Source organism: Bactrocera latifrons, unplaced genomic scaffold (assembly GCF_001853355.1).
Source record: "Bactrocera latifrons isolate USDA-ARS-PBARC rearing strain unplaced genomic scaffold, ASM185335v1 scaffold_133, whole genome shotgun sequence".
NCBI classification, from domain to species: domain Eukaryota; kingdom Metazoa; phylum Arthropoda; class Insecta; order Diptera; family Tephritidae; genus Bactrocera; species Bactrocera latifrons.
This window is the reverse complement of record NW_017534775.1, coordinates 512,449-524,535: the sequence shown is the minus strand read 5'-3', so window position 1 is coordinate 524,535 and position 12,087 is coordinate 512,449. Positions and strand designations below refer to the sequence as shown.

General features: G+C 40.0%; 1 protein-coding gene across 1 annotated transcript in view; it reads left to right on the top strand.

Moving 5' to 3' along the window:
- LOC108965053 overlaps positions 1–11,865 on the top strand; it is a 171,687-nt gene extending 159,822 nt beyond the window's left edge. Inside the window, exons 7-8 of the mRNA XM_018927222.1 lie at positions 8,422–8,871; positions 9,336–11,865. Of these exons, the coding sequence (XP_018782767.1) occupies positions 8,640–8,871; positions 9,336–10,777 (1,674 nt within the window). The 5' untranslated portion in view covers positions 8,422–8,639 and the 3' untranslated portion in view covers positions 10,778–11,865. The remainder of the gene's footprint in view (positions 1–8,421; positions 8,872–9,335) is intronic.
- Positions 11,866–12,087: the final 222 nt, after the last annotated feature.

The window sequence follows — 12,087 nt, the reverse complement described above, 5'->3', positions numbered from 1 at the left end:
TTCATTGAAATCTAATTTTGAAAATTTGTTTTATCTTTTAATTTTGAATTTTTTTTTACAAATCAGTTTATGTCTAGTTTTTTAAAACTTTTTTTTTAATTTTGAAAAAATTATCTTTATTAAAAAAAATCAGAAAATATGGTATTTTTTTATTTTAGATTGTTTTAGTTTTTTCAGAAAATATTTTCGAAATTTCGTATTTTTTAAATTATTGATAAATGATTAAAAAATTTTACTTTCTTATACATTCTCCTCTGACGAGCGACTAAGACCACAAATATTTGTGCCAAAATCGCACATATCAATATGCCAAACAAAATGTGATTATTAATTTAATAATATAACATATTTTTAATAAAGATTTATTTATTTTTTGTGGCTTCTAAATAAAACCACAATATTGGCTCAATTATCTGCATTTAATTATATTCTTTGGTAAACCAAGCTAGTTGCTGACGGCCTGTTGCGCGATTACAAGCTTTATATATTTACATAAAAAGGCTTAGGATTGCCAGCGTGAGCGAAATTGCGCAAATATATAGATAAATGTAAAAGTTTTCCAAATACTCTTGTCTGCGAATTAATATTAAACGAATTAGTAGCAATTTGCTCAGCGGGGAACATGGCAACTCTGTTGACCGCTAAACACCGCAAAAAGTCAATTTAGACCGCCTATCGCATTTCGGCGTGCAACAGTGCCTTACCACAGCGCAACAGTGCTAGGCCGTGTTTATTATTTATTTATTAGTGCATRAAATATGTAAATATTAATAAATTATTTGAAAATGAAAATGCGAAATTAATGAAATTTGTAACTTCAGACATTGTCGTTTGCCTTTCAACGGCATTAGCTGCGGTGTTTTTAACCAATAATATTTCTGGTTGATATGCGAACATATATACATGAATTATATATATACGTATATAATATAAATGCATGTTAACGGAATTTTAGCACAAAACTGCTGGCCATATTGAGCACATCGCGTTGTAATATAATTTAGTAGTTGCTCTATTGCCTTGATTCGATTTCAAATGTGAACTGGTATGCGTGCTTGTACACTGAATGTATGTAACTACATATGTATATATGAGTATATGTATATGCTCATATAAGTATATTTCATGCTTTGCCTTTGACACTTTTTAGGTTGGTAATCGGTATTTTTGTGGCTTCATATTGCATTCATGGCATTTTTAAGTGATTCTGTATACGTGTGTGTGCTTGTTGCATATTTGAGTATTTGATTTTGTGGCATGTTGAGTTCATAACTTAACCGCACTTTAATCAAATATGTAGAATTAAAAATTGAAGCAAATAATTTTTAGTGCATGGCTGTAGAGAGAACTTTATATGGGGTGTTATGTGTGAAAAGTATGTGTGTGTGTGTGACAATATAGAAATATTTTTAATGAAAAAAAAAGCAATAAAACAAGTTAAATTTGCTTGCGGGTGAACTGTAATACAAACATTTTCACAAATCAAAGAGTTTTTCATGCGAGAACTTGATTTTTTTCATTCAGTTTGTATGGCAGCTATATGCTATAGTCAGCCGTTATGAACTATTTGTTCAGAAAATGTGGCATATCTTTAGGCAATGGTTCATACCGAATTTCGTGAATATAGCTTGTCAAATAAAAAAGTTTTCCATACAAATACTTAGTTTTGATCGGTCAGTTTGTATGGCAGCTATATGCTATAGTGGTACTTTCTAAACTATTTCTCCGGGGATTATAGCAATTCCTTGGGCAATAATTTATGCTAAATTTTGTAAAGATAACATGTCAAATAAAAAATCAGTAAATGATGCAGAAAAATCAAGCAAAATTGCCATTTGTTTTACTGCAAGCAAAGCTATATTTTGCTCCCTGCGGACTGCTTTGCTTCATTGCCATAGCAACTTGTTGTTGCTGTTGTTGTAATGCTTGTTGTAGCTTGCCACTTCATTAACAAATGAATAAGAAATGCAAACATATCAAGTCAACAAAGCGGTCGCGCTGCATGGGAGACAGACCTGTTATTAAACGCTGCGACATGCAGCAGCGCCATGCGACAGCAACATGCTGCGCCCGCGTTTTTTCCACTCTCCACTTCTTTTTGCGTCGCTTTCGTGCATTTTTTGTGCGTTTCTTGCAAAAGCATTGCAGTGTTTGTTAATTTATGCGCATCATTTAAATACCATCAGCGGCGCATTAAACCACAAACACACACAGACGGGTGAATGTGCATACGTGTGTGCGAGCATACGACAAAATACTTAAGTGCCAGCGCCACCGGATGGCTCACTCTCTCGTACTCACAACGTGGCAGCCTCTCTAGCGCAGCGCATGTAACATATGTGTCAGCAACTTCATTAAAATGATAACAATTTTTACAGACAGTCAACAGCAGCGCTCGACTCCGCTTGAGCTGTGAGAGTAGAATTGTAAAAAATGCATGCTGAACTCAGCAAGAGTGAAGCTGGCAGCCAGGCAGGCAGTTTTCCGACAGCAGGGTTGGAAATAATTATAAAATATTGAAATTTGTTTTTTTAGTTGGAAATCCGCTTATGCCTAGCAGGAAACATAACAAAGATGCTTTGTTATTTCACTATAAGCAATGCTGCGCAACTTTTCTTTAGATACATTTGACGTAACAAACTAAAATTCTTTATATTTGTTGAATTTATGCTATTTCAATTAGCTTCAGACCAATCAAGCTTCAATGCTGTTGCAAAATGTTGCACAACATTGTTCACACACATTCGTAACTTCTTTACAAATTCTTTATATTTATATAAATCCAGCAATTTTAATTAGTTTGATCTTTTTTTCAATGCTGCAAAAAAATGTTGCACAACATTGTTTAGATACATTTGTTGGGAAATATTTGTAATTGCGTTACGAACTCTTTTCATTTGTATAGATTCAGCAATTTTAGTTACTTTTAAGCTTTTTTAGCAGAACTGTGACACGTTGCGCAACATTGTTTAGACACATTTGATTGGAAATATTTGTAATTTTGTTACGAATTCTTTTTATTTGAATAAATTCACCGACTATAGTTAATTAAACTCCTTTTCGATGCTGCTGCAACATGTTGCGCAACATTGTTTAGACACATTTTATAACAGTCAATTGGAATCAAGTTCGTTAGCGTATATTTTTGTTAATTCCAATTTTATGTACATTTTAGTCATTATTATAAAATGACTCTGCAACACTTTGCGGCAACATTTTAGTTTCAAACGCTGTAAAATTGTGTATTTTTATAGCGTCTTCCATAATTTTGTGGTCATCAAGCAACATATTGCACAACATGTGTGCAAGAATTTGCAACATGTTTCGCAACAATTTTGAAAGGTTTCTGCTTTTTTCGGTTCAATTACAAAAATTAACTGCGCCATATGACTCTAATTTGTTAAGCAACATTTTTACAAGCATAACGTTTGTATTCAAAATTTTATCTGTTCTCTATATTTCTGGGGTCTTTCATAATTTTTGCCCCAAACAAAAATTGTTCGTGTATTTTCCAACTTTCTGCTGCAGGCATAAACTTATAAAAAATAAATTAAGTCAAATTAAAATGCTTCATCCCGCACACCAACTGCAGTCCTGTACACTGCTGAACCCTTAACAGTAATTTTCGCATTTCATTATCTTCTCTGCACTTCTCAAGTTGTTTACCTTCTGTTGTAATGTAAGTATGTAAAGTGAGGGCAAACAAACAGGAGGAGCGAAGGTGGGAACTCAAGTGCGAGTGAGTTTTAATGACTGACTCCGTGAATTGCAAGCGTCCGCTTGTGCTCGCGTACCGCTCGTCGCTTCGGCATCGCATGAGTCATGTACGCCGTTGACAATCAACAGTCGTTGTGTCGTTCTGAAGCTCTTTTTTCTTCTTTTTTGTACACACATTTTATGAGTTTTGTCCCTTGACATTTGCGCAAATGTCGCTGACTGACAGACTGCTGCGTAAAAGATACATACATATGTACATCGAATTGCACGTCGCGGCTAAGTCTCCCCTTGCAACGTAACAGTTTCGCACACATTTCCCGCTGCTTTGCCGTGTTCTCTGCTTGTTGGCGCACCACTTCAGCTTTCCTGCCGAGTGTCCGCTGCCACTTGTCTCTGACATTTGTAGGTTTTCCAAGGTGCAAGCTACAAGACATTTGTCACCTTTTTTCGCTTCTGGCTTCGTTTAGACTGACTTTGAATGCTTTATTGATATTTCTCTCCACTTTTTGCAACGCTTACCTTTCTTTTCTTGCTTTACCGCAGCGCAACGTGGGAAAGGGGGAAGCTGCAAAAATGCGTTGAAGGGTTGCAGTTCCAAGGTTTCGCAACGAAATAAATTACGTTAATGGATTTGGGGTATTCGTTCGTTTTGCAGCAGGTAAAAGCAACTCGCTAAACTGAGCTCGTTTTGTGCTTTGTTCGTTGATTAAAAATTTCTAGAAAATCATTTGTTATTGTAAATTACAGCAGCTGCCTTTTTATTTAGCTTTTAATATTCTCAAATCGACAGTATTTATCGCCGACCATTCCCGGAAGAACTTTTGTGTACATCTGAAATGCTCGGGCGGTCAGACAGAGGACCTAAGACGTCAGTTCTAACGATGGGCTTCGTCAAGAAAAGGGTTCTGAACCTTCCAAGGCTTCACCGGTAGTGTTCGTATTCGATCTATGTAACTCTTCAAACTACACAGAATTCAACATGTTTTGGTAGCGAGGTTCCCTATGTAGAAAACTTCGAAAACCAAAAGCCGTAATAATTAACAGTTAAAGGTTTCTTCAAATTTCCAACCACCTTCCAATGAACGCTGGATTACCTCTAAAGCTATTTTGGCGATTTTTTTAAATGCAGCATACCTTGCCAGTCATTCATCGATTCGAAACCTGAAGTGGCGCCAAATTTTATTCATTCCAGAAACGGGATTTCTCCGTTATCAGCAGCTCTTAACACACTTTCGGAGTTTGTGTGTCTGAACCCATTCCGTCCATTAGTTCCACTAAGTGCACTGTTTTCTCCAAAACTCCGCTAAAAAATCAGCAGTCAAAAATACTTTTCCGCTCTTCTGTTTTTTATATACCACACTCACTTGGTATTCCCATCCACTTTTTCTCTAATGCATTCGTTCTCTCCTTGTGTCTCCTAAATCATTCCCATTTAATCACACTTTTACTACTTTTCCGCATTCCAATTGAACCACATAAAATAATCGTTTCGGGCAAGATTTATAGCAATGCCAATAAACTCGATGTGACAAATATTCTGACGTAGTTTTTTGAGCAGCTCAAATTTGATGGCCACTTAGTGGATTACTAGCCATACGGCGTCGATTTTCATCACCTTGCAGTGCCGGAAAAAATCATGGCACACAACAAGTTAGTGATTTACGACGTCTCACTTTCACTTTTGTCCTTTTTTTCGCCCAGGAAGACATATACTCGGCAAAAATAAAAAGCGAGCAGCGTTTAAGTCTCAATAAATCTTCTGAGTGAGGTAGCCAAAGACCGGCAGCGTGCATGTGTATGTAAGGACATTCATAGATACCGCTGCTTGTGGCATGCGCAGCATCCTTGTGTCTCGTCTACAATGTCAGCGTCAATTATGCTTAACAAATTCATTCATTCTAAGCTTAATATATACCCTCGTTCATGTCTTTCCGCCGTGTGTCCTTTTTATTGTCCTTGTTGCTGCTGCTGTTGTATTTTTGTCTTTCTCACTTTCGTTTCTTTCCGTGCGCCATTCATATGCTCATTCCCGCACTCATTTATGCATGCATGGCATTCATGGCATTCACGGTATTCAGCTTCAAGGACCCGAGCTTACTTCAAGCACCGCATAGAGAGCACACCGAGAGTGTCCTTTCCGGTGTGTGGCGCCAAAATTTTGCGCTGCTCTAAAAGGCTACTTCCTTATGGCTCTTGCTGGCACTTAAAGCAGTGTGTGTAAAATAATGGCAGTATAGGCGTAGATTTTCTGCTGACGCTGCGCTTGCCAAGTGGCACAGTCAAGCAGCTGGCTGCCACTCCACTTCCACTTGATGTATCCTTACCTTCTTGCCTCTCCTGTCCAACCAGCGTATCCACAGTTATTTTTATCACTCTACAACACACATACGCTCCAGCGTGCCACAGCCAACCGCACCTGCCACAAATGTCACTTGCCACCCACACAAAGCGGGCGGCAGGCGCAGGCGCTTACTTTTATCACCAAACCAAGTTGCACGTCATTCTCATTCTCAAGTTATCATCATCGTCGTCTACATCAGCATTACTTGAGGGGACACTTATCGTCTGTTTAGCGCTATCTGACGCTACATCCTGTCGGCCTCGCAGCCTATTAGTCTGTCTGCCTGTCTTCTATTCTACCTCGAACTGCCTTTACCTCAAATAGCTGCGGTGTTTTTAGTAATTCTTTATTTTCTTTCTATTTTAAAGCTCACTGTCTTCCTAAGCTCTTATATTGAAATGTCTGCTGGCGCTCACCGCCCATCTGCTGGAACAAATTACGTGTATTCTGCAAGTTAACAGCCAGACGGCTGGTCATGCCTGTCTGCTCTGCGGCCAGGAAGTAGACGGGTTTGTAATGGGAGGAAGTCAAGGCAGAAAGCGTGTCCGTCCGTGCAGCCGTTGTTTGTTGGGCACACTGTTGCTGCTTGCTTCGCTCTTTGCTTCCACTTGCCGTCTCTCCTCTGTGGCTATATTACGCCCACTGCGGCGCTGCGAGTCGTTTGGAGTTACAGCGGCATTGTCTATTGTGCTTTCCTTTATTGTCGAGACACATATAAACAATGTTACAGATTGGAAGTCTTCAAAACTGGCGTGGGTGGTTGTCAACTGTGGCCACTCAATGAGGACGCGGACAGGGTGCATAGGTCGCAAGAAAAGCAGTTAAATTAGAGATTGTCAATACGAAGCCTAATTCGGTATATTGTGTCTAAGCGATTTTCGCATTCCCGATAAAGAGAGGTCGGTTCCACGGCATTTTGTGTTAGTCTCCATATAAACAGAAGCGACGTATTACAATAGATTGCTTGATCCCTCGCTTGAGTACCGAACCCGCTTACATAACCAACTATTTTGGTCTTAATGCTCGGATCGAAGGACCTAAGCGTCTCTTTTAAGTACTCAATCCGCCTAAGTATCTAATTTAAATAAAATATTGAATACAAGTGCGGAATACCCGAAAATGTGCCAGAGCATTACTGTGACTCGCCATAAGCAACCAAATTTATACAGTTCGTTCCTTCATCCCAAATCGGTACTTTCTTAGCGCCACAAGCTAAGAACCCAAAAAACTCGAACCGACACCACTGTGCAATAGAACGTGCCAGCAGACAAATCAACAGTGTGCGCTAACTAACCAAACAGCCGGCCATTCAGCCAACTCATTGAGCCAACAAAAGCTCAGACTGAAATGACGCGGCCAGACAAAAGGCTAATAAAAAAGCAAAACTTCGTGCCGTTTACAAGTTAACAACCAAAGCAGCGACAAATAATTGAAGAAGCGAACAAGCAACAACAAAAAAGGTAAAATTCATTGTGGCAATAATACATAAGTAAGCAATAGACGAGACATGCACGTGTCTACGCTAAAGGAGCTCGCCGGCCACAACACATTGCTGTGACAGCAACAACACTGAAAGCACCGCAGACATATCGGAAACGACGAACATTTCATTAGTGGCAATAATTTGCGAAAATTGCAAATAAAGACGCCGACGTGCCTACAAATGATAGGCACAACCTTGGGAACGCGCTCTGGCTCTTGCCGCTTGGTGCGCGGTACGCGGTACGCGGTCTCTCCCACAGCGTCTTCAGCGAAATGCGAATTTTATGCATTGCCGTGATGACTTGCATTATTTATTGATGCGGCAATTACAACAAACGCAACAACAATGCCGTAAGTTACACCTTAACCGCTGGCCGCGGCCAGTCGGTTGCAGAAGGGCCGCAAGAAAGCGCGCCGTGACAACTTTCGCGTCCATTCAAGCGCCGTTATGACTTTGAGTGTTTGAATGTCACTTCGGAGAATCGTAAGTGCGCTTTGTTGTCTCATTCGCAACGCTTTACCTACGGAGCTTTGTTGCGGGCTTTCGTAGCTTTTTGCTTCGTCGCCAACTGCGACGCCCATTTTTATGTTCAATCATAATTTGTTGGCAAACATTATTATTTTGCGCTATAAAAACAAGAAAGTTTGTCAACAACAACAATGACAATTTCAACAAAGCCGTACATAATATAAAATGTGGCAATTATTTTAAATGCTTTATGCGCTTTGTCTCGTCAATGCAATGCAACAAAGCGATTACAGCCATTCAGCATTTCATTGGGGACTGCACACCCTCTCTCTCTCCCGCTACCATTCACCCGCATAATTATATAAATTTGATATTTTACTTATGCTCCAAATGCTTTGTTGTCTCGTTTCAGTTGTTCGAAGTTTTAATGGAATTTTCGTGTGCTGCAGAGAGTCTCCGACATTCATCAAAGAGGAAGCGCAACGCGCCACAACAATAACAGCAATAATACGCCGTGACTGGTGAAAACACGTGCTTACCGCTGAAGCAAGCATAAACACAACAACAAAATTAATTTAGACTTAACTTCGCCAACAACAATCATTACTTTTAAGCAACAAATACAGCACAATGGCCAGTTCCAAGATTATCTTGAAAGTTTTGCTCTCGCTTTGCGTGTGGTCCTTCGTCATAATCGGTCTCTTCAAAATGCACGGCACCAATATTGTCTCGCAGGAGTACAGCGCCGTGCCGTTGAGCGGCCGCATTTTGCTGCAGAAGGACATATTGCGTTATGCGGAGACTACGTCGACCACAACGGATCGTTTTGATCCTTCGGAGATCTTGGTGGACAATCGAACAGGTGAGTGAACGCTAGCAAATGTCTATACAAAGTTCTTAAGTTCTATACTGCATAAACCTAGATTGGAGCACTCAATCCATACTACGATAAAAGTCATCCCAAAAGTGTTACGAACCAAGGTATGACCCGTCTCTTTCTCAACCATCCGACAATAAATAGAGACGAGCTAGAATACGTGGTATGTGACTTAAAACTTACAATATTGCCTCTTTGAAGAAGTTTATAGAAATTCTTTAGTCACACTACCGCGAAGACATATTACCCATCCGAGAAGGGGAACACTTTAGCTCTCAAAGGGACTAAGATTAAATGAGCCCAATGTCCACAGTTACCTTAGTCTTCATTGATTTTATCGGTACGCGAGTGTTTCCTTAATTTAGTAGTATACCTCATTTTGCCTCTAAATTTCTATTTCTTACTAATTCGTTCACTTTCTTCTTGTCTCTTCTCCACCTCGCTTCTAGCCATGGATGATGATCAGCTGGTGCGCGATGTCGAGTCTCGCATCCCTTCGCTTCCCATCGCGTATTGGAGCAAGAACAAGAACTTTCGCCAGCAAAAGTCCAATACTTGCGCCAAATATCCATCCATCTTCGAGTTGGAGTTCAATAATATCTACTGGCAAACAATGCGCACATCTAACGGCACCTTTCAGCTGTTCGGCGCATACTACGACATACGTAAGACGTCGCGTATCGGTCCCACGGTACGTATACTCGGCATGATCGATCGCATACAGCCGACAGTGAAGACGTACTGTCAGTTTTGGTTTGATGGCCAGAAGGAACCGTTCATTGTTAAGACCTTCGAATACAAATATATTTGGTACAATAAGTGGGGTAACTACAAGCAGGGTATCTATCAGCCTTATCTGATAGCATGTCAAATACCGAAACCCTTCCACGGCGTCGTGCCCAGCTCGGTATCGATGGTGGAGAAGGAATGTGATACGGCGACAAATAACTTGCGCGTCATTTACAATCGGCCGCCAGATGACCAGAAGAAAGGTTTCGCCGTTTGCGTGAAGGGTCTCGATTTTCTGTACGATGATCTCTCGGTGCGTTTGATTGAGTGGATCGAGATGTTGAATATTTTGGGCGCCGATAAGATCTACTTCTACAATCTGCAAGTGCATCCGAATATCACAAAAGTGCTCAGCCACTATGAGCAAGAAGGCAAAGTGCAAGTCATACCGCTGACGTTACCGGGCGGACAACCGAATGTGCCCGGTTTTCAGCATCTCTACCTCACGAAAAAGACGAATCACAAGCGTCAGAATGAGGTTATACCCTACAATGATTGTCTCTACAAGAATCTCTACTTATATAAATACATTGCGCTACTTGATATCGACGAAGTGATCATGCCAAAGGGCAACTTCGTGCTCTGGTCGGAGCTAATGGAGAAGGTAGTGCCCGAATCGCTGAAGATCAAACCCGAAGGCTACAACAGCTACAATTTCCGCAATGTCTATTTCCTGGACGACCAACAGCACGAGCATGGCTGGCACAAGGACATACCCAAGTACATGCACATGTTGCAACACGTGCACCGCGCCAAGAACTACACCAAACCCAATCAGTACGTGAAGTGCTTCCACGACCCGGAACGCGTACTCACTCTGCACAATCACTTTCCGCTCGCCTGCCTCGGTGGCGTCTGTAAGTCTTACCCAGTGAACACCACCGACGCACAGCTGCAGCATTATCGCGCCGACTGCGTTAATACGCTGAAGAAGAGCTGTGAGGAGTACCGCGAGAACTCGGTCGAAGACAAAACGATCTGGAAGTACAAAGACGAATTAATACGACGCACCTTCCGCACACTCGACACGTTGGGCTTCTTCAAGCGGCCCATTGGCAATGGTGGCGGCATTGGCTCGACCACACACGCGAGTGAGCGGTGATTTCTGGGCAGTTGGTGGGCGGGCGGCAGCAATAGCTGGATGGGCGGCAGAGTGGGGGATAGCAGTAGCGGTAGCGGCGCAGGCAATGCGGCAGATTACTATGAGCGTTGGCGAGAGGGTGCAGCGGGCAGCAACGAATTTTTCTGATAATTCTGAGCGGAATTTTAAGGTGGCTGAAGGCAAGCAAAACAGTGGGTTAAAAGCTCATGAAAGCTCCTGTCCACTTGTGGAAGTTTGTCAAAATGCACGAGTGCGCGTAACTACTAAAAGTTCTTTGAAATGTAAACAATCTCTTCACAACTTGTGGAAGTTCTTGAAAGCTCATGAAAGCGCGCGCAGTCACTAAGGAACATCGAGGATCTGAAGCCCGGTCTACTTGCGAAGTATCGGTTGCGTCTTCAATAGAAAACAAACAGGTGAACCAAACATATGTCGCCACTGACCTGTCTGCTACAAAGTTTCATCTCACTCCAGCGTAACTCTCCTAACTGTCTTCTACCTTGACGCCGTTACCTAAAAAGTAAGTTAAAATTCCTCGTCAGAAAAATAACGAAAACCGTGTGGTACTTAACGAAGATAATTTCTTTGCTGTATTTTAAAAAAACGAACGAAAGATTTTTTGTTATTGAAAGAAATGAGAAATTGTTACTTCGAAACAGTGTTAAAACGATAAAGTGTTCCCCAGCATTGGCAGAAATGCTTGTAAATTTTATCTATCGAAAGCTAAAAAAATTTCAAATATTACAAAAACACTTTTTCTTCAGCAACAGACTCCTTAAAAAGCTGTCTTTATTTGTAGAACAAAAAATTTTAAATTCTAGTAAATAAATCTTGTTACTATGCTCTTTATATTTACACTTGAAAAAAAGAGAACAAAAATGTCAAATGTGCCTTCATGTTAAAAAGTGTACGATCTTGAAGAAAAATCATAAACAATAATAATTCATTTTTGTATATAATTAAATTTTAAATTAATATTGCCGTGTGAATAATTTGAAAGTGCCAAAAGCTAAGCTAAAATGTTTAGAAATTTTTAAATGCGGAAATTTTAAGAAGAAAACTGAAAAATTAAACGTGAATAGCGAAATATTTATTTTTAAAGTGTTGCCAGCTTAAAATATTCAACAATTTTGAAATTTTTTAAATTTGAAAAAAAAACTGAAAACTTAAATATTATGTTTTTAAAGTGTTGCCAGATTAAAATATTTCATTTCTGTTAAAAAAAAATATATACAAAATTTTATTCTTTTTTTCTTTCAAAAAATCTGATAAATTAAATTCACTGTTTAATATAATATTTTTAAAGTGTT